Source organism: Trachymyrmex septentrionalis, unplaced genomic scaffold, assembly GCF_001594115.1.
Source record: "Trachymyrmex septentrionalis isolate Tsep2-gDNA-1 unplaced genomic scaffold, Tsep1.0 scaffold40, whole genome shotgun sequence".
Lineage (NCBI taxonomy): Eukaryota > Metazoa > Arthropoda > Insecta > Hymenoptera > Formicidae > Trachymyrmex > Trachymyrmex septentrionalis.
This window is the reverse complement of record NW_017305569.1, coordinates 4,579,893-4,601,856: the sequence shown is the minus strand read 5'-3', so window position 1 is coordinate 4,601,856 and position 21,964 is coordinate 4,579,893. Positions and strand designations below refer to the sequence as shown.

General features: G+C 36.3%; 1 protein-coding gene across 16 annotated transcripts in view; it reads left to right on the top strand.

Moving 5' to 3' along the window:
• The window catches only part of LOC108751114 (forkhead box protein P1-like), a 305,487-nt gene that overhangs the window by 182,772 nt on the left and 100,751 nt on the right, over nucleotides 1-21,964 (top strand). For 15 of the 16 annotated variants that reach the window (XM_018491125.1, XM_018491119.1, XM_018491111.1 and 12 more), the window contains one exon: nucleotides 17,365-17,499. In XM_018491125.1, the coding sequence (XP_018346627.1) occupies nucleotides 17,365-17,499 (135 nt within the window). Of the gene's footprint in view, nucleotides 1-15,701; nucleotides 15,749-17,364; nucleotides 17,500-21,964 lie in introns of those variants that run through there. The other variant, XM_018491122.1, reaches the window with a different exon arrangement.

The following is a 21,964-nucleotide window of genomic DNA, read 5'->3' as shown; positions in this document are numbered from 1 at the left end:
TACTGATTTTTGAGGTTATGTGCATCAAACGCCAAACCGTATCGCATTTCAGGAGGTTAAATGTTACTGTTTTAAAACCCCAAAAGGGCGGGAAGATATATAAAATTTAAATTGTTATTTCGGTTGTATCAAATCTAAAGCTCAGAACTTTTTTGTACACCTAATATATGTGTGCATAGTAGAAGACTTAAAAAAAATTTGCCGAAAATTCAGAATCCTCAGAAAGCTTATCTAGCATCGATTTCTCCATCTTTCGTTACGTCCGCAATACATCATTCAAAAACTACCCTTGCGTCGTTTTAAAGATATAGCGCAGACACGTTACAAATAAGAATAAGAGAGGTGAAATTTTAGGGCGACGATGGATATATACGCCTCGACGTATCCAATCATTCCCTTATTTCGATATCGATATATTATTTTTGTAATGTCGTGGGGTGCCTCTGGCTCTGTACTTTTCTTTCGTCTCTCTGTCGGTGGTGAGTGGAGAGGGCTTTTCAGATTTGCGGACGTAGTTATCGATTTTAGGGTAAGCGTTTTCTCCTTTTTCATTATTTTAATTTTCTTTAGTTCTGAATTTCTATCTACAATATATCTATTAGTTGCTTACGTTATAATTTTATTGAAGAAAGATGAGACATTTCAAGATTGCTCTAAAATAATTAACGAAATTAGCTATAAATCTATCTAGCACTAGAAGTGGCGAGCGCGAGTAGACACTATCGAAATATCTTTCACGTTAAGAACCCATCTATAAACGACCACACCGATCTCGACTACGTATCTCGCACAGACCAACACATTGGCCTACACTTACTTATCTCCCCCGAATTCACATACGACATTTAGTAGCGCCGATAAACGTCCGCGACGTCTGGCAAGTTCCGCATCAGGAATCCCCGTCCGGATGCCTCTACTCTTCCCTGAAATTCTTCCTCGCCGTCACGCGTACACGTATTCGCCCGACCTGTCGCGACCGTACATAGGTATCCCGACGTGCACACATATATACCTCGAGACTGGATTAAATAGAGGACGAAGGATCTACCCTGGTAATCGGCTCGTCTCGCGAGCTTGCAGGCGATGTATAATTTATAAAACGGCATTAAATTGTCTATGTCGCAACGGCGACAGCGGTGGCTTCTAGCTCACGACGATCTCTTCTTCTCGGGGGATATATACGAGCCGCGGTTGGATGGAGGTCGAATTCGGGGGTGGCGTAACGGAGGAGGACATATTAGCTCGACTTAAGGCGTGGCGTAATGATCTCCAGGCGAAACCGTCTTATTTCGAGCTCGCAGCAGGCGAGGCACCCCCGAAGGGGGTGGCTTCGAGGGGGGGTTGCGGGCAGTCAGGCGAAAATAAGTGCGAGCTACCCTCTCCGCGGGCACCCTTGATTGTGGGCCATGACTCCTCTCGCGGGGTCTTGCGCCGTAGTATAAAGTAATGTCCTCACCATTGAGGGAGAGAGAAAGAGAGACGGAGGGTGGGCTTTAAAATCGGCATCAAACGCCACCCTCACCGCAAATTTTTATTCATTGACACTACACGGCTGAGCACCCTCGAAACTCGCGGGCTAAAAGGTAGAGGTTAAAGTAGTTCATCCTCATCGCGTCTTCTTCAAGAATGGTGAATTCTTATTCTTATCGAATAGGGAACCGCTTCAAAACTGCATGCCATTCGAAAGTGATATATTTTGATACATAAATGTTTGATATATTTATAATTTAAGTCCGTCATGAGATTTACATTTTTAATATCGATCGAAAGAAATCGCTGACTATCCCATTTCTATCGCGCTATATTTCAAAGATATTCTAATAATTAATTTTATAACGCATAAAAGCTTGATAATTAACAATTTAAGTAAATTTCCAAAGTTTATGATTTCTATATATTTCCCTCTTTTTATTGTAAGATGTGAATTATGAATTTTGTATTTGCATTTCCATGGCAAATGGTGTACGGTAAAAATCGCCAGGTCACAGAGAAAATCTATTTACGGGTTAAGAACGATGTTCCCGAAGACGGTGGAGCAGTCCTTATAAATTCAGCGCAAATTTACTGCAGAGCTATGGATCAAGTCTCGAGCATGGGGATATTCGGTTGGATTAGGGACGAAGTTGCAATTCACTTCGATATATTTACTGTGAGAACGGTCAGGCTTCAGGAGTAGCCATCTAGGTATGGATGGACAGAACGGTGGTCGGTTTTTCCCTTTACCTTTTAGAGTAAATAAGGACCTTCTCCCGTACATATATGAACGTGTATATTTTTGCCGGTAGCACACGCACGTTCGCACAGTTGCGATCCATACGTGCCAGTTTCCTTTCGGGTTTCCTCTGCCTCCGCAGTGATTTATGGAGTTTTCCTCGACTGGCAGCTTCATCCCTTGCCCTCGATTCTCGGATGTTCAGCAAAATGAGGGTATTTCCGCGATATGCGTATTATCGAGCATGTCATGACATTTGTAAGATATTACCTGCTTCTTCATCTTTCGTGCCGATACATACATATCTCATATATTTAAAGAGGAACAATATCGATTCAAATTCGTAGATAAAACGTAAACTAACAATTTTAAAAGACTGTTTAAAAGAAGTTGAAGAATAATTCTTAAAGGTTCTCAATATTTTGAAGGAGGAAATTCAAATAACATTATATTATAATATCGAATATAACTTTTTTTTAATGATTAGCTCAATATAAATTCTGTCATTTATTACGGAAGAACTTTTATCTATGCATAATTTTTATAAAGCTTTAAGATAGTGATTAAATATCCATGTTGAAATTTTATGAGCATACGTCGTAGAAATTTTATAATCATTTTTTAGCGCGTTAGCAGATTTTATAAAATTAAATTTTCAAGTTATTCTGATTATATAACTGGTATAATTCCGACTTCTTGGTAGAAATAATTTTACGTTGAAGAGACAAAGAACTTTCAAAAAGTCTTTCGAGCACATTTGCAGGTAAAATCATATGACTAATCCTATTGTATTCAAACAATAATTATTGGTCGTTATGTCTTATCTGATCTTGGAAAAGGAAACAATCGTAAAGTCTTCGTATGCACGTAAAGCCCAGTAAACCTCTTAAGCTTAACTGTAAAGCGTCCAAAGTTACCTTTTAGTGGGTGATTAGCAAAACCGAGCTCACCTTTTCAGGGGCCAATTACAGGAGATTTCGACATAATCCTATTATCTACATTAGCTCATTATTGCATAACTGTATCTGGTCGTATCAACCGCTTAGTCGTGTATGTCTGTAGGATTCCTGCAAAGGTCGATTTTAAGGGTCATTTCTAGACTCTCTCTCTCTCTCTCTGATACCATTCGTTCTTTTTAAGCTTTTCTCCTGGAAGCGCAAGTCCCCGCTATTCACATACAATCTATATGTCGTATTATAAATTATTTCACTTATAATATACATTATAAAATATATGGCTTTACGTTAATAAATATAACTGATAGTTTTACTTTATTTATTTAGTTATCGTTATCGAGTCAAAAGTAATATAATTGAAATTAAACTACATCTAGAATTCTTGTTGTGGATAATATTTATCCTCGTTTTTGCAATGATCTTATTTGAATCGAAGGTCAACGAATCGCACGAGTATATTTTTCGGCATTTCTTTCCAGGCAAACTGGCGGAGGAGGATTTGCTCCTCAGCGAACCTTACTGTTCTTATCTGCGCGAACAGAGATTTTATTTAGATCCAAACGATCCGCCGGCTGGCTATAAATGCGAAACGTTTCGCCCGGCTGGCTGACCGGCCAATCATGCGGGGTAGGCGAGAGCGGGTGTTAAGGGTGTTAGGGCTATCCGGTGTCCACACCTCTGTTGTCAGCTAATGCCCGGCCATTGTGAGGGGTCGCTCGTAAGCGTACCGAATCTCCTCGGAAGGTGTTGTCGGTGCTCTGCGGGAAAAAGGAACTGGCAAAAAGGACAGAAGGCTGGTAAAAAACAGAGAAGACAGAAGAAGTCAACTGCGCGCGAGTATTGGTGCGAGTTTCCACGGATTCCAAGCTTCACCCCCTTGCCAGTTCGCCCCTCGGTGGCTATCGGTTGACGGCAATCCGGCTAAATCTCTTCCACCATAAACGGCTAAACAAAGAGGTCCATTCTTCAGGAGCAGCAACCGCCGCGGACCACCCTAGCGTCGTTCCGTTCCGACGGCTGCCCTTATCGGACACTGTCCACCACTTACGATCATCCATCTGGATCTCCTTCTTTTCTAAAGCGAAAAGCCCGAAGTTACGAGATAGCGACGCTAGCTATTGTTCGCTGGATTTTTTCGCGATACAACTGTACCGTTTTGCGTTGATAAATCACCGTCAATCCGTAGAGCCGATGGCGAAATTTAAGGGCTCAAACTAAATAATGTACTACAAGATTTTATTCTTTTCTATAAAATTTAACTATATATTTTTTATCAATGTTTGATATCTTTAAATTAGACCGTTTAAATTAATAAAAAGTTACAGATTTATAAAATATATTATAAATATTCTATCTTTTTATATCAGCATGAAATGTTAATGCTTTATTTTTCCATAAATAGATATATAGAATTGATCTTTTGAAAATAGGAAACTATTTTATACATACTTTTAAAATAATTCTAAATAATCGTTAACAAATCATTTATTTAAGACAGATTTAAGAATGTGATTATCAAAATATTTAATACTAATAAATGTAGAGAGGAAACTACCTAGAAAGTTTTCGTCGAGGAAAAATAGATCACAGATTTTTCAAAGAAACTTGTCATTTGAATTTTATTTGATAGAATATAGATAGAAATTTATCTATAGATAGAACTCTATACGTGATGTAGTAATAGAATCTTGTGTTTCTAAAAATTAAACACATATATCGAAGCTTTTCCTTCAAGCGAAGGTAATACCCGATAAATTGAGTGGCGAGACGAAATTTTGGGCGGACGCCAGAGAACGAGATTTTAACGCTGCTGAGATACACTTCATATTTTAAGTTCCAATCGAGGTATTTCGGATCGATGGCAACTATAGATACGAAGATGAGGCTGAACGGCGTCGTAAGAAATTCGTAGCGAAGAAACGCGAGAACGGTTGAGACAGAAAAGAAATCTTCGTATTTCGTGTAAGTGGGTATCAACTCAGGACGAGAGGACGACACGATCGTCGCAGGCGTGGGATAGGGAAGGAGACAGGACCAGGGAATGGTTCTCTCGGTACCATAATAAAAGAAGGCAGATTAATGCCTTCGGTCTTGAATCCAATCAACATTACTCCGACAATAGTCCGCCAGCCAATACCCATCTTACCCTGCTCGGACTGATATTATCAACAACCCGCGCCACCACCTCCCCTCCGTTTCTCTTTCCGTACGACAGTCATCCCTTAACGTCTTTCTCTACCCTCGTGCGCCGCTTCTTCGTGCCACCGCACCACCCACGGACACCTCGCTCGCTCTCTTAATTCCACGAGCGGATGATAAGTATGCTAACAAGAGAACCACCGGCACGGATATAAGAGGGAATACTGGGGACGTCTTAAAGCCGAATTAACGCCACGCTCACACATAAATGCCTACCGACTCCCCCCCTTCCACGTCAATGTTAATGTCTACCAGGGGCCATTAGCCGATCGAACTCAAGTCGGGAGAGCCGATCGACGTTCATTCGGGTCGAACGCTCGCTTCCAGGCCGTCTCCTTAATCGCCGCCGCGATAAATCAACTTGAAAAAAAAACAAAAAACGCGATACCAGTCATCTCTATGTCGTGTGTACTGATATTTTCAAGTAAGCGTCGTTCTTATTTATCGTAACTAATAAACGAGCTGAATTGTTAAATTCAAATGAAATAGAAAGCAATAATTTTGTTTTAGAAATGAAACTATCTCTTTTGATTATGCAATCTTTTGACGTATTATGCATATAATAATTTTTATTATGCATAAAATAAGAAAAGTTTATATGTTGGAATGATGTTTGAGCAAGCAAATGATGGATGATATATGATAAATATATCAGCAAATCTTGACAAGTAAAGTATTAAAAATGTTCATTCAACTCTTTCAGATTAGGTATAAGCATTATTGTTGGTTGACACAATGCAATGTCACTATCAATTGTCAAAGTATTAAGAAAAAAGATGTTGAAAAAAAAGATATCATAAAAATTATATACATGTTTTATATTCATTATAAAGAATGAGTAAATTTTCGTATAAATAAATCTTTTTTCTCAAGCTGCTTATAAATGCTACGTAATTTCTTTCAAATGGATAGAATAAATATATTTTAAATGTGTAATATACTATTTGTTGACAAAATTTTTAATATTAGGAATTATTCTGACACAATTCTTTTATGTTTTATAATTCTGTTATATTAAAAGAATGTACAAGATTATATATTATCATAAAGCGCAAGCAATTATATTATTGTACATCAGTAATATCAGTAAATATATTGATAATTTTTCAAAACCAAAAAGATTTCGACGCGCGGTTTGCAGAATTGGATATATTATGTATATACACACACAAATGTATATATTTTTTCACTTTGAAATATTTAAGCATTAAGATCCGAAAATAGATTTCTATTTTTCTTAATTGATTTATTCTCGGCAATCTAATACGATTTATAATTGTTAATAATTTTTCCTTTGTAATTTTATTTTATTTGAACTATGGAATTGAATTATCTCTGTAAAAAATTAAACTCGTAATAAAGTATGTCGATGGAATAATTGTGACGTTCAAGACGAAGACATAGTATAGTGGTCAGCCTACTCTTCTTTCTCCTTGTCTTCATGCAAGGGGACATTTCGGCAACCTATAAAGGAATGTTTTACGAGGCCGAGATAATGCGATGAAAGATGCGAGTAGCGAGCAGTCATGCCTAAAGAGTGTGTGTAACCGGACCATCCGCCCTCCTTCTTTCACGGATCCGCCTGACCCTCGCGGTTCCGCGGCGAAAGAAGGGGTGGTAGCGAGTGGAAACGGTCGAGGAAACGGTCCACCGACGACGGTCCACGACTATAATATATCAATTCCGTATTCTAATGTCCGAGCGGTTAATCCAAAAAGCGTCGACGCTGCGGAAACCTAAGCGGTCGACGCTCCTCTCGCTTCCTGGAGGGTGACTGCTCACCCCCGTGTTTCTGCCTCTCGCTTCAGACACCCTCTGTTATTCTCGGATGATCTCCGACTGGGGCCCCCCCCCCCCCCCCCATTTCTGTCCATTCGCGTACTGCCTCTTTATTTGCACTTCTTCGTGTTTCTTCTTTACTATCCCATCATTCATTCCCCTTGTTTTTTATATATTTTTTTTTTATAAATATTTCTATTGCTATGCTTCTCAACTGTTTTTCTCGTTGAAATTTTTCGCTTCATTCTTGCTTATCTATATTTCTTTCTCGACTTATTATTCATTGGTTTATTTTTTTCCTACTTCTTTTTCTTATTCTTTCAAATTTATTATTTTCCATTTCTATCATTTCTATCCTCTTCATTAAAGGAAAGGAAATTTCTCTTTCTGTGAGCGCGCGCGCGCGCGCGCGTTGTGTGTATGTGTGTGCCTTATTCCATTCTCTTTCGCTTTTCCTATTCTCGCGGTCTGGGAATAAAGTCGACTCTAGCTTCTCACCGTGATCATCACGGATCTGATGTCACGTATGAGGTTGATACACGCGAGATTCAGTGCCGGTAACGATGCTTAACCCCCAACCGCCCACGTCAGACCACGTAGATAATTGGGGAAACGCGTGTTTGCGGTCCCGTTGGGATATTCCAGTTTAAGGGATCATGTACGAGCCGGCTATTCTGGTTCACGCATGTGAAGGGATGGATATTGAGAGTTGCGCTTTTCGTGACAGAACGCTCTTCTATTGCTGACGATGGCCGTTTTCCTTCTTAGATTCGAGGAAACGTGTTTATCGTGTCGTGCCGATACGAGGCAGATGTAAATGTTTGGTTGGCTATCGTTCGTAACGTGGCGTTAAGGTAAACATAAATGTGTATGGCGATGTTTATCGCGCTATATAGCATTGCGATAAATATTTCCGCGTGAGCAGACGTGACGACGCATATGTGCTCGCAGGTGTTTCCTATTTATTTATCGGACACTGTGAAGAAACTCTTTCTTGTTTCAGAACTTTGGCAAAGCGAGAAAACTTTGCGAAGAAATTCTTAAATATGTCTTAAAATTATGCAAAATTTAATGCGAAATATACCTCGTGAAATTTGTGATACAATAATAAAAATAAAATTCTCATTATTTAACCTGTAGGTGGCTGGCTTGATAAAACCAATTTTACTATTTGTTAGTTAATTCTTTAATTTGAGTATCTGGCATATCTAGTTTTCTTTTTCCACTGCTTTACCAATGCTTTCTCCATTGTTTATAACTTCTTCATTAATAAAGATACGTATATTTGTTATGTATATACTGTTATGTTCCTAATATCTAGTTCAATTTAAAAAAAAATTTTTATTATAATTTTTATAAAAATCAATATTTTCATCAAATTGATTGGATTCCATGTGTCTTATGTTTTCTCTTGCGTGACGTTGAAGGGTTAAGTTGGAAGAATTCAATTTTTCAAGATTAAGTCTCATGAAGTAATAACGTAAATAACATTATAAATTCCAATAGTACTAATCTATTGGTCTGAGCTAAGTAATAGTACAATAGACAACTATTTTTATTCATGACATGCGGCATACATATTAATTGCTTCGGGTAGAAAACAAATAATGAAGTTTACTCGAGGAAAAATAGGAAATTTTCTTTCTTGGAATTCATCGATGAATGTGCAATTCTTGAATGAAGAGGCGAACTAAGTACACGACTTTTATCCTCTGAGCGAGTGTTACACGCTTTGTAATATTCATGAACGCGTGTTGTGGGCGTATTACGAACAACAAGAGAGAGAGAGAGAGAGAGAGAGAGAGAGAGAGACCACGACGAGCGCATTACGGGCGCGTAAAACGGTCGTTTCGACGCTGATTGACTTCACGCTCGCGTCTTCATAGATCCAGCGCCGTTCTCGAAGTTGAACGATGCTAAAAAAAAAGCGATGAGTAATCTGTAGTAAAATTGTGCTGTTCCGAGTCTTGTGTGACATAAAGCGCGTGTAGATGCTCGCTTTATAGTCTCGTAATTTTTATCGTAACCGCCGACGACGTACCGAACGACGCCTCCTCGTTGTCCTTCCGATATGGGAACGTGGGACAAAGCGGGGAAAGACACAGGGCGGAAAGGCCAATACGAGCCTATGTACGCAGGGGTTAGCGATGGGGTTGGAGACGCGGGACGACGAGGGGGGAAAAAAGAGCACGACCGATCTTCTCGAGAGTGGCGCGAACTATTAAAAAGCGCGCGTCCGCTCAAATTCTCGCCGGCAGTAAATTACCCGAAAAAAGAAATAAGCGGTAGATTCGAGGCCCTCCTCTCAGCCACCCTCTTCTTCCTACTCGACGACCCCCTTCCGCCCTGTCTCACTCCCTCGCCGGCGGCCAGCGCCATGGATAGATCGTCGCGCGCTTGCTTTTCTAGGGTAAAAACCCTCACCACCGGCGAGCGCGGCCGCGGTTCTGAGATAAAAAATTAGCCGGAGTTGCAAACGTTTCCACCTTAAATCATATATTTATCGCGACATTAATTCAACCCTTTTAGGTACCCTTTTTTCCTGGCCACTCCGCACGGAGACCGAAAGGCCTCCGCCGGCCGACCCCTTCCACGTTTCTCTCTTTTTCAACGTCTCCTCTTTCATCAACTCTCCTATTCCATCTCGCTTCGCACCCTCTCGTGCCTCTCTTTCGCGCCACCCACAACGGACGACAGCCCGTTACCTCGCTAATTTCTCAGATTCAAGTATTTTTATGTACCGTCGCGCGAACTTGACGGGGGTAAATCCTCTCGTTTATTATTTAGTAGGGGCGAACCGGACCCTCGATGTGTATGCGTATGTGTATATATGCCGAAAGGACTTCAAACGGCCGTAAGCACGTGGGAAGACGTGCGTTTGCCTTGTCGCCCTTTCCGGTTTGATAGGGATATATGAGCTCTCGTTATCTCTTCTTGCTTCGACTTTTAATGATTATTCTCCCCACGACTGGATTGGTGAATCGGTCGCCTGCTGCCGTTTGTATATCATTTTGTTGCTTTATGATACTTAATAACAAATTGCAATATTATTCTCTGTTTAATATCACGTTTTATTTTCATTCATCGGATAAAGTGCAAATTAACGATACGTTAACTACAAAACACTACAAAAAATATTAATTTTGATAAATATTTGAATAGTTCTGAGTAAATATTTATTAACTGTAAACATACATTGATTTTATACAAATAAATATTAATTTTATTTAATTATCATTTTTTATTGAATAAATATTTACTTATTGTGAGTAATTTTATTTGTCAGTAAATGTTTACTATTTGAAGAAATATAGAGGAAAGAGTCCCCTATCATGAGATAAGCGCATAATATGAGATAGCGGCGTTTCCGCTAAACTAATAAACGCTATCTATTGGTTCCACCATGAATTTATTGTTCCTAGATTGAAAACTATTTAGTGAAAAATTCATTATTAGATCGTGCCTGTGATCGTTGCGAGAAAAAGATTTTAGAATTTGAATGTCTGTCTTCAAGTTTCGTTGATATGAGCTTTTAAACCTTGTTTATTATTTGATAAGTAAATATTTGGCAAAAATTTTTCATGTGGTGATAGAGTAAGATAGTATTAATAGAAAAATATGTGACATGTTGAATTGTTTTATTATAGAAGATTATTATTAGATTTGATGATCGTAAAATCGTAAGGCGTGAAAATCGTAATATGAGATACCCTATGCTCCTATGTCATAGTGGAAATTGTTGCTGAAGTCTAAATGTTATTGTACAATAATAAAAAGGACACTCGAAATAAACATCGAGTGTCTGTTTTTGTGATGCTTGGTTCCAACTATCTGAAGACGAGTCAGCTAGGTACAATGCATCGCATACTCATTTGCACGTGCACTAACTGTGTTTATTTGTATTTTAGAAACATTAAATAAAGTTTTTAATTGCAACACTGATGTACTTTCAGTTTTATTATCGATTTCTTGAGACATCTCATATAAGGAGCACAATTTTTTGACTTTGCGATTTGCTCACTTTTTACATTTCTTTAATTTATAAAAAAAATAAAATTTGAATTAAATTTTACATAACATTATCTTAAAGCTTATTAAATTTCCGTCAAAATGACCTATTATTTTTTTAAATTCTGCCCATAGATTTCTAGCATTTACTCAAAATAAACTCGGTATCTCATAATAGGGACCGTTCCTCTATTATATTAAGATTTAATAAATTTTTTTTCAGTACGTTGTATACTGGCAGCACCAGCCAATTAAATTGTACATTCCGACATATCTTCACTAAAGTTCGGATAATTATATTTTAGTCGATTTATATTTACATAATTAAAATAAAATAGAGGAAGAAGAATGTTGAAGTAAAAAGATCAGTCGAATTAATTTTTATTTATTAAAATAATTTTTTTGATAATACTTATATTTATTTTGATATTTATTCTAATATACTTGTATATTTGTATATTTATATATTTACAGTTATAATTAATTCTTTTTGCATTAATAAAAGAATTTTTACAGCTTTATGAAATGTTTGACTTGTTGATATCGAAAAAGTCGGAATTTAACAATACAATAATTTCTATAAGCCTTGTCTTATATAATTATGTATAATGTAATATTTCTTTAATGTTTACTTTCTTTGACAGAGATACAATTAAATGAAATAATTTCTGATCTCAACTTTACAAACTTGAGGGGACTTGATATTTATTTAAATTTATTTATACATGAACTTCCTAATAAAAACTATAAGAGTACTTGCAGAGAATCCGTGTGAACTCAACGAAAACTACTTCATTCGTGTTTCTCATATAACTCTTTCATCGTTTCAGCAAAATAATTACGTATGTAATTTTTTAGCTCAGGAAGTATTCATTCACGCCTCACTCGTTCGAAATATGATCTATAGCCACGCAAGCCTATGAGCAATGGCGCAAGCAAGCCTCCAAAATTCCCGAACGCATTATCCACATTGAAATAGGAAACGAGGCGGGAACCCCGACTCACCGTTGTTTACTTAATAAATACATATTTAGTATATATACGACGTATATAAGCTGAGTGAGCCGGCTGCGTCTATTTTTGCCTCCAGTTTTGTTGTCATAGGACCAACGATGGGACATGGTTCCCCTTATGGTACCGTCATGGGCAACCTAGTTCTTCGACAATGGTTGACTAAAGCCGTGAATCGCTTCGAATGCTTTTGATAGTTGGATCGGTATCGCCGGTTTAATAAAGTCGCTCGCAAACTTTCTTCGATGCCGCTGGTCGTAGAAAAAGGTACGATTGTGTTAGCATTCTCATTGTTAAATCTTTATACAGTCCACTTAATAAGAACTTTATGTACCGAGGCGTGTAATACCGGCTACATCCGTTTGCACCGTTAACCATCCGTCTAGCATTTTTGCAGAATTTATTTTTATATTACGCGGTATCTCTCTAAAACCGTGCGCGTAGAATGTGCGAGTCGAAGGCTTGAAGGCACCGCTGCGGAAAATGCAGTGAAAATTCCGCGTTACAGCGAACGCCGGATTTTCGACGGAAATTTATGCAGGTTAGTCGTCCCGACTTCGACTTTGGCTTTATGTTATTTATTCAAGTGTTCTGTGAAATATAGGTTTCTATTAAATTTTTCAGCAAAATATTGATGAGTTTAATGGAAGGCATCTTGAATGTTCAATTTAGTTTTTGGAGAGTTCTAGTTCGGTTTGCATATTTACGATTCTTAATAAAGTAATATTCATATACATTTCAGTTTTGTATTATTTTACAAGCCGTATATTAACCGTATTAGGTTCTTGATATCGTCGATAGAAAATTTGCTCTTCGATAATAATTCATAACTTCAGACTCCTCTTAATTTAGTATATCGCATTCATTACGATGTGAGTAGTTTATGACAATTATATACATATATAATACACATATATTGATAAGATATAAAATTTATAAATCAAATGAGATTCAAATCGATCTAATAAGATTCAAATTTCTAATATTTGTATAAATTTTATAAATTTTTATTTTTCTTAATAATTTAAAAATTATTCAGTTGTAAATTAATTGTTTCAATATGCTATAATTGAAACTGTTATAGATAAATATTGTTTAATACATCATTAACTACAAAATAGGTTCGCTATAACCGAAGCTTCATCCCTTGCAGGGTTACCGTATAACAATAAGCTTATATTACACATACAAGTACGAAATGAGTGGTATAATTTGAAATTCGAGAGCGTGTGTTTTTGCCTTCGGGATCCCACAACGGGGAAGTATCGCTCTATATCGTGCAATTGTTGAGGAGCTGAGGCAACGAGTGAAAGGAATATTTTGAAGACACACGTTTCGAAGAACATTTTGTCCCCCATTTCCGGTTTGCCTGTACAAACTTGAAGCCGGTGGTTCAAGTTGCGTCAGGCAACACGTGTGTACACGCGTATTTATCGCTTATGTGTACCGTCTTTTGCACACACACACACACACACACACACACACACACATTTTATATATATATACTTAGCTCACCGAAGAATAGAATTTCCATACCTGCACCGTCCACTTCGTTTTTTTTCACGAAATGCGGAGTGAAGTCGTGAGGTGCTTATCGTAGAGTGAGTTAAGAGGGTCAGTCTTCAATGATGCATATGATGTGTCGTCAATACGTTGAAGAGTGCGTTGTCAAAAGTTACTCGCTAAGTTACGTGTTAACTCTGTTTATACAGTTTGTAATTCAAGATTATGTCTCGAGAATATTAATAAACATACGATGTAATAAATAGAGAGAAATATCAAAGTATGATTTTTACCCCAAAGCGATATACAATTTCTAAAAGAGAAGTTTCAATATTTACGCGGCAGAAATTTGTTAGCAAACCAACTTAATGGTTTGACGCCATTTTGAAATATAAATTATAAATACTCAGCGAAATTCCGAGTCGAAAGAATATCTTGTGGGCGTATAACAAATGTACATTTTTGTAAAGTTCATGAAATTTTTAGACAGTGTACGAACAATGAAAATTTCTATTTAAAATAAATGATATCTTTTCGTATTTTATACATCTTCAGAAACAACCGAAGTAAATTTAATACCCGTTGTATGCACATCAAATATAACTCGAAACCATCTACTTTTGTATTTTCTTATTCAATTTTGTAATTTCTTTACAGCAAACTCAAAACGATTTTTCTCTACTATTTATGGTAATACCATGAATTACATCATGCCAACTCGTTAAAATGTATATACCAAGAGGTTGGAAAAATTTTATATTCCTTCTTCGTACAATTTATACCAATTGATTGATAGTAGAACTTTAGCACGTAAACTAGTCCCGAATAAGCATAACCATTCCCACAACACGCACGTCAGAAATATCCACGAAAGACGTACTTCGACCGCTTCCTTTCTCTGCGATCCATGGAGGCGTCCCACAAAAAAAAAAGAAGAGGACTTCGAAGATCTCTTAGGGCCTCGCTGGCACGTAATCCACCGACTTCGGCGACAGTGTGCGACGAGTCGGCGATGTATGATGCGCGAGCACAGAGAGAGAGAGAGAGAGAGAGAGAGAGAGAGAGAGAGAGAGAGAGAGAAGAAGCATAGACAGAGAATGAGAGTGAGAAGGAGAAACGAACATATGGTAAGGCGAGTCAGACCACGATGTGCCGTGTATGATGTAGTCTGGTAGCAGTGGGGTCAGGGACGTGGTGAAGGGATGGTATCTAAGCGGGACGAGGGGGAGAAAGTCTTTGGATGTGCCGCGTAGAGGGGACGCGGGAATACGGGGAGGGACGTGGTGGTATGGGGACGTGGAGGAGAAGAAGGCAGGGTACACACATTGAGCGGAGGACTGTGGCAGCGGGGGGATGAGGGGTGGGGGAGCTGAAAGCAGGCCTGTTGGCTGGTTTCAACTATATTTGTTTATATTTACACAATAAGCAACAGCCCCGCCGGTCGAGCTGCTTGGTATGCCTGTGCCGCTTTTAGTGTTTAGTCCTCGGTTCTACTCGGATCGGCGCGTTTAACGTCAGGCTTTTCGTCTTCTTCGCGAATCCGACGCGCGTTTTTCCTCCTTCCCTTCCTTCGTCGACTTTTTCTTTTTTTTTTTTCATCATTTTTATTCCCTTTGTTTTTACCGTCGCGCTATCCGTCGCGTTCGGTTTGTCAAGGGTTGCGCTCTCGTCTCATCCCCTCGTTCCCGTCACCCCTACCACCTCGCGAGTGACTGGCGATCGAGTTTCGCGGAGGAGGTTCAAAGTGCCGCTTTCTGGATGCAGTGCAAGGAACGTGTACACTTTCGGTGCTTTCGTGAGACACAATCCCGCGCGGAGGTGACTTCCAGCGCCATCGCGAAGGGATTTCCGCGTGTGCATACCGGATGTATACAGTGAACGTAGGCGCGAAGTGTTTGCGACCGCGTACGCGCCACGTTGCGCTTTCGGGACCGGAAATGCCACTCGTCGTGTGAATCGTTTTCCGTAGCGGTGTCTTGCCGGCGAAGCCGGAAACAGCGGAACTTTCTTCTCATCGGATAGTGTTAATTCCGTTACTTCCCATGGACTGCAACGCGCCCACCAGTAAACCGAAACAGATGTAAGGAATTTTTATTGAATCTCGGAACGACGCGTACGTTAATTAAGAATTAATTAAGCGATCGTCTTAGGTGACTTAAGGCGTGACGTAATATTAATCGCGACTGTCGTCGTGAATAATCGGTAATGTGAAGTGAGTATTAATTATACGACGCTTGATTGTAATTTTTTTTTTCATTTTACGCGCGAGATTTACTCTCTGTACGCGTCTCTTCTAGCCATGGAACTTGAAATAACTGGCCGATGTTTAATTAACGGGTTGCATGTCGCGCGTAATTATTCCTTTCTGGAGAAAATGACGCTTTCTGATTTAGCCGGATAGTAAGATGCATGATCGAGGGATATTGCGAGGGATATTCGAGAAAAACTCATTTTTCTTGAATAATTAACATGCTAATGATGATTTAATTCGGAATCCATTTTGCACACAGACGCGAACGTGATGCAACATTTTTGATGGAACATTTATATCCCATATTTATTTGTTTCCTGTGACTTTAAACGCATAAATTTCATTTAACTTTGCAATAAATTAGTTATTCATAATACATACGCACCTTATTGTATAATTTCCATTTAACTTTGCAATAAATTAGCTATTCAGAATGCGCACATACCTTATTGTTTAATTTTCTACTTTAAATTTTCATCAATATACACATGCTCTGTACACGCTCGCGTATGGTATTACGTCGGAATTTACGAATTATTTATACATGGCTGAAGCGTAGAGCGATGCTGCGAAATATTTACGATAACTATATAGGTATTGTGTATTATACACTCGCTTATGATGGGAAGCAGAGTCTTGGCGTGAATTTAGCAGAATCTTAGCGCGATGTTACGTATTTCCGGGAAAGTATGTATTATTAGCTTCGCAATCGCGAAACATTGTTTCTCTTGCATCGGGTAGGTGGAATCACGTGCGTCAGAGTTCGATTTAAAATCATAGCGCACGCGAGAGGGCAATGTCGGATAAGATTGCACGTTTCGAGATTTCGTCACGATTACCACGTTCCGGGATCATGACCGAATACTCCTAAAATAGCACATTTAATTGTTGCATGTTTATTATACAGCGCCCTTTCTATTTGTATTTCTGATATCTATTTATCTTCTACTACAATATTTATGTACGACTAGAGATTTCATGCTACAATTTGTATTTGTATATTATTCTGCAGGGATAGAGAAATAAGTTACGTCGTTAGTCTTGTCGTTCCTTTCTATAATAACGATTTGATAATGACGTTTGCTGTGACATTGAATGAGTGACTAAACGCCCAAGGTTGAGAAAGTTATTTTTAAAGAGCTCATCATCATTACGTGTTGTTTACTGAAAAAAGTAACTCATAACAAGTAACGAGTTAAAAGTAACAAATAAAAAAATGTGTTGATGCGTTATCTCTATTATATCGATGTTGACATCAGTTCGATGAGTCATCATCTCTTGCTTGGTTATTACAGATATTGCTACATTATTATTGTAATAAATTAAATCGTGATAGATAGAAAAATACAAATACAGCGATGTTCTCGAAAAGCGCGTTCTATTTGTGTAATCGAATTCGGTGCATAAGAATGTATTTACTGACGTGACGATGATCGTGATTTCAGGACGATGGCATAATGGATCATGATACAGACGGAGACGGCGCGATCAACTTGTCAACGTCACAGCGACCCTCCGCCGCCACCACCCCTAATGGTGATACTCCCACTTACGGCCAAGATCATCAAGACAACGATCAGGTAAGGGATTAATCCCTGAAAACGATAATTTATTAATATTTATTTTTTATTGCGTTTTTAACACACGTCGTGAACTTTACAGAGCCATAATGGCTGTTTTCCAGCTAGGATACAGAGACGTTACACTGTGTTCCACTGTATAAGATACTTGTTGCAAAATAAGTACGGCTACGAAATAACTTTTTAAAAAGTTAGTAACATTAACAAACTTTACACGTACTTAGGTTTTTACAGTGTCGAGTAGTGTAACACTTTAACTAAAATTTATTTATTTAACACACATATCTATATTTCGCAACATTTCGACATATTAATGTCGCGTGTGCAAATTAATATTAACATGAATTATTGCAAACATCGATATAATTACATTGCCGACACTGTGTTATAGTTGGAACACTTTGTGTAAGACACAATGTTACACAATGTAACATTGTACCACCTGTGTACCACCTTGTTGGAAAACACTCAATGATTGTTTTTCTAATCTACTCATGCAATCGAATATAACTATTAGTTATTCTAAACTTTCTATATTTACTATTTTATTCTAAAATTACTTTCTCTTTATCTATTTTTATCTATCTGCTTCTTTTTTATATGTACATTAATTTTATATAAAATTAAGTATTTATTTAGTAGTCGTTATGATAAATCGATATTAAATATAATTGCGAAGAGTACATATATATACATTTAAATATAAAAAAATTAAATATATGAAATACTCGCGATGAATTATTCATTCAGACCCAATTCAGGCCATTGACACAATATTATGATATTGACTGAATAGTATATTGAAATGCTCTTTGAGAGAGAGAGAGAGAGAGAGAGAGAATATTGTATTTGAAACATTTACATGAAAATAAAGTGAAACATATTTACTAGTCATAGAAATATATGAGTAGTGGTTGTTTAGAGACATGACAATAAAACTGAATTTGCTAATTCAAATAACGAAACAGTCGTTTTTATCGAATGAAATCGAACGATAACAATTTATATAGTATCACTAAATATAACCGCAGCTGTTTATATGTGATAAGGTTCAAGACAGTAATCCGCACCACATTGTAACACTCTTTTTGTTAATAACATTTGTTGTCAATGTGGCATATGACACGCGTTATCGTGGAGAATCCTAAAAGGAATATCTGTTACTAGCAAATTTCAACAATCTGATATTGTTTGTCCCAGATATTAACCATCCATGCTAATCTTATACAAAATTTATTTATTTAACATACATACTGCATATCTATATTTCGACATATTAATGTCGCGTGTACAAATTAATATTAACATGAATTATTGCAAACATCGATATAATTATATTGCCGACACTGTGGATTGCAATGCGACATCAATGCTATATTAATATAACGTCCGCTTGTCTTACAAATATCATTGTAGAAGAGATTTTCAAAGTGACATTATATCTGCTTTATTTAAGTATAATAATAAGATGAAAAAACTTAATATCATATATAAAATTTGCACATATTGAAAGAGTGTTATATATACACTGTTAAAAATGTCATGAAATTTAATATATTTTTAAGTTACATAAATTAAATTAAATTTTATGACACACAGTAAAAATATTTGTGTATTTATGTTGGGAACAGTCCATTCACGTTTGTGTTAACAGTTGTATTAAATTTTTTAATATATTCGAATGTTAATTTAACATAATGTAATTATGTTATTAAAAAATTTTTTGTGAAATTGATATTCAATGTTTTTTAGTATCAAAATGATACAATTTATGAGTAAGTGAACAAGTAACATAAAAATAATGTGTTTTAAAACGAAAATTCTAAGCAAATGAATAAAATCCGTGTTAATTTAACACATCATAAATGTTAATTTTCTGACAAAAAATATGTTTTTACGGTTTGTTTACAAACTTTGTGTTGATGTTATCTTTCTTTGTATTTACTTTTTTACATGATATTTGTGTTACCTTCTAACATATTCATCTTGTGTAAAATTAACTAAAAAATTTGAGTGGACCGTTTGGGATATGCGCGATTTATGTTAAATTCAACATATTTTTTCCAACTGTACACCAAATTAAATTTAATGTATCTGAAATGTATATTTGTGTACAGGTACATGAAATTTAATGTATTTTTTATAAAATTTTACGAAGTTCAGTACATTTTTCATTAAATTTTATATAGATAAGCATTAAATTGATAATATTAAATATTTTTAATGTACCTGCTTGGAATTTGCTTCCATTAACGGAAACAAATTTCTGTTTTTTAATAGTGTATGTAGAAAAAATGGAATCAATTTTGATTTTTTTTTCAATATGAAATCAAAATACGAGTTTAGGGCTTCTATTCACTTATCACTATTATTATATCCCAGATTGTAACATCAAAAGCGAGAAAATACATGATAAAAATTCTTACAGAATATATCAATATGCAAATATGTTTCAATAAAACAACACTTATAATCAATAGAACTGACTTGTAAAATATACAATGCCAATTAATAAATAACTATATATCCGGAAATAGATTATTCATAACTAGAAACGAAGTAAATTACACTCACAGTTATGACAAACTGTCAAATTAATAATAATAGATATAAATATGATTTATAACAATTTCTTCCTGAAACAAGTAGATAATTTTTCATATATTTTATAAGTTTATTTTATCGATTGCAAATGTTTTATTAAAAAAATTTTTCTGTTCAAATTATTTGCAAAAATTTTTACTCTGTATTTTCTCACTTCTGACGTCATATTCTCAGATAGTAATAGTGAGTGAACATTGAAATAAAAAAATTGTAATAAAAAAATGAATATTGCTAATAATAGGAAGAGAATTTCAGGATCTCGCGGAAAACATCTGCAACAAGTTGGAAGAAGAAAGCTTTGAACTTCTGAGCTATAAGTATGACCCGATCGTTTCGAGTGATTATCAGGGTAGAGTAGAGCCAATAAAACGAAACAGTGACCTCTACGCCTTTTTATGCCCCTCTTCCGTACTTTTTCATGCGAAGTCCAAATCGAAAACGGAATTGAACGGTTTTCTGCATCCTGTATCGCGACCTGCGAAGTAAACCGATAACGCCTTTTCGGAGCTTTCGTCCCGAAATCTCAGAGGTTTCCGGCGATAAGCCGGCACCAGGCGCGACACTTCGACATTTGACACCCGACTGCCATAAAATCGGACCCCCTGATTTCAAATTCAATTCAAAATCCCGCGCTCGCGCGGACGAACGCAATATACCACCCCGGCAAGCGGTTGATGGTGGAAACAAATGTTTTATGGCCTTTAAAGTGGCTTTTTCCACGGTTCCGTTTCCGCAAAGAGTATAATATAACTCGTAACGTATGTGTGCCTATATGATATATGTATTTTGCAAATCATGTTGCGAATCAATTCGCAAAAAAATTGCTTCTTTGTTTCTTCGTTTTCAGTCGGTAAATAAAGCCACAAGTTTTTTTTTTAATAAAAATGTAGTCTAGGTATGTACACACACACATATATATATATATATATATGTGTGTGTATGTGTGTACATACCTACATATATATATATATATATATATATATATATAATCTATTATTTTTGAATAATATCTCAAAAATACTGACACTCGTATTGCTATCTTCGTATTTGAGACATTAAATTTTTTCTCACCGTTTTAATTGTTCTAATTTTTTATACTAATCTTCATATACACCTTGAAGAGCAAAAGACAAACTTTATATGCGTCCGACATTAGCCGAGATAATTAATTATAAATGTGGATAAGCAGGTTTAATACCAAGGGACCCGCGTAATACGAAACCGTTTATCGAGTTTTATTTTTGGTTTCCTATTCCCGATGACCCAAGGAGTAAAATCGTGTTTCCCCATCCGAAGGATCGACTATCGAGCTAATATTAAAATGCATGTACCGTATTAATCCTGCCGAGTTTAGCTGAGATATATCAAAATGAATACAGGTCGCGACATTTTATTACGTCCAGGTCAAACCGAAAGAAGAGTATTATCGTTGTTAAGAGATTGTGAATTTCTAATATTGTGTTAAATCAATATACCTAGATTTAATTATTTAATATGATAATTTTTTAATAACAATCAAGTATTTTTTTCTATTTTCTGTAACTTTAATTCTAAAATACGAACTCCGATCTTGAAATAAATTGCTAAATAAGTTTAAATACTCTATATTTAATTATATATACCATATTTATAAATAAATGCACACATTAGCATTTATTCTCGAATAATTTATAAACACACTTATATCTTTCAGTCTTATTGCTTAATGTGAATAAAAAGATATAATTATATACAATATATATATATATATATATATACACGAAAGCTTATCTGAAAGAGCAAAAATTTAAGTAAAAATTAACAATATTATATATCATAAGTTGAAAATGAACAGTTATTTCTAATATTATTTATATCTATT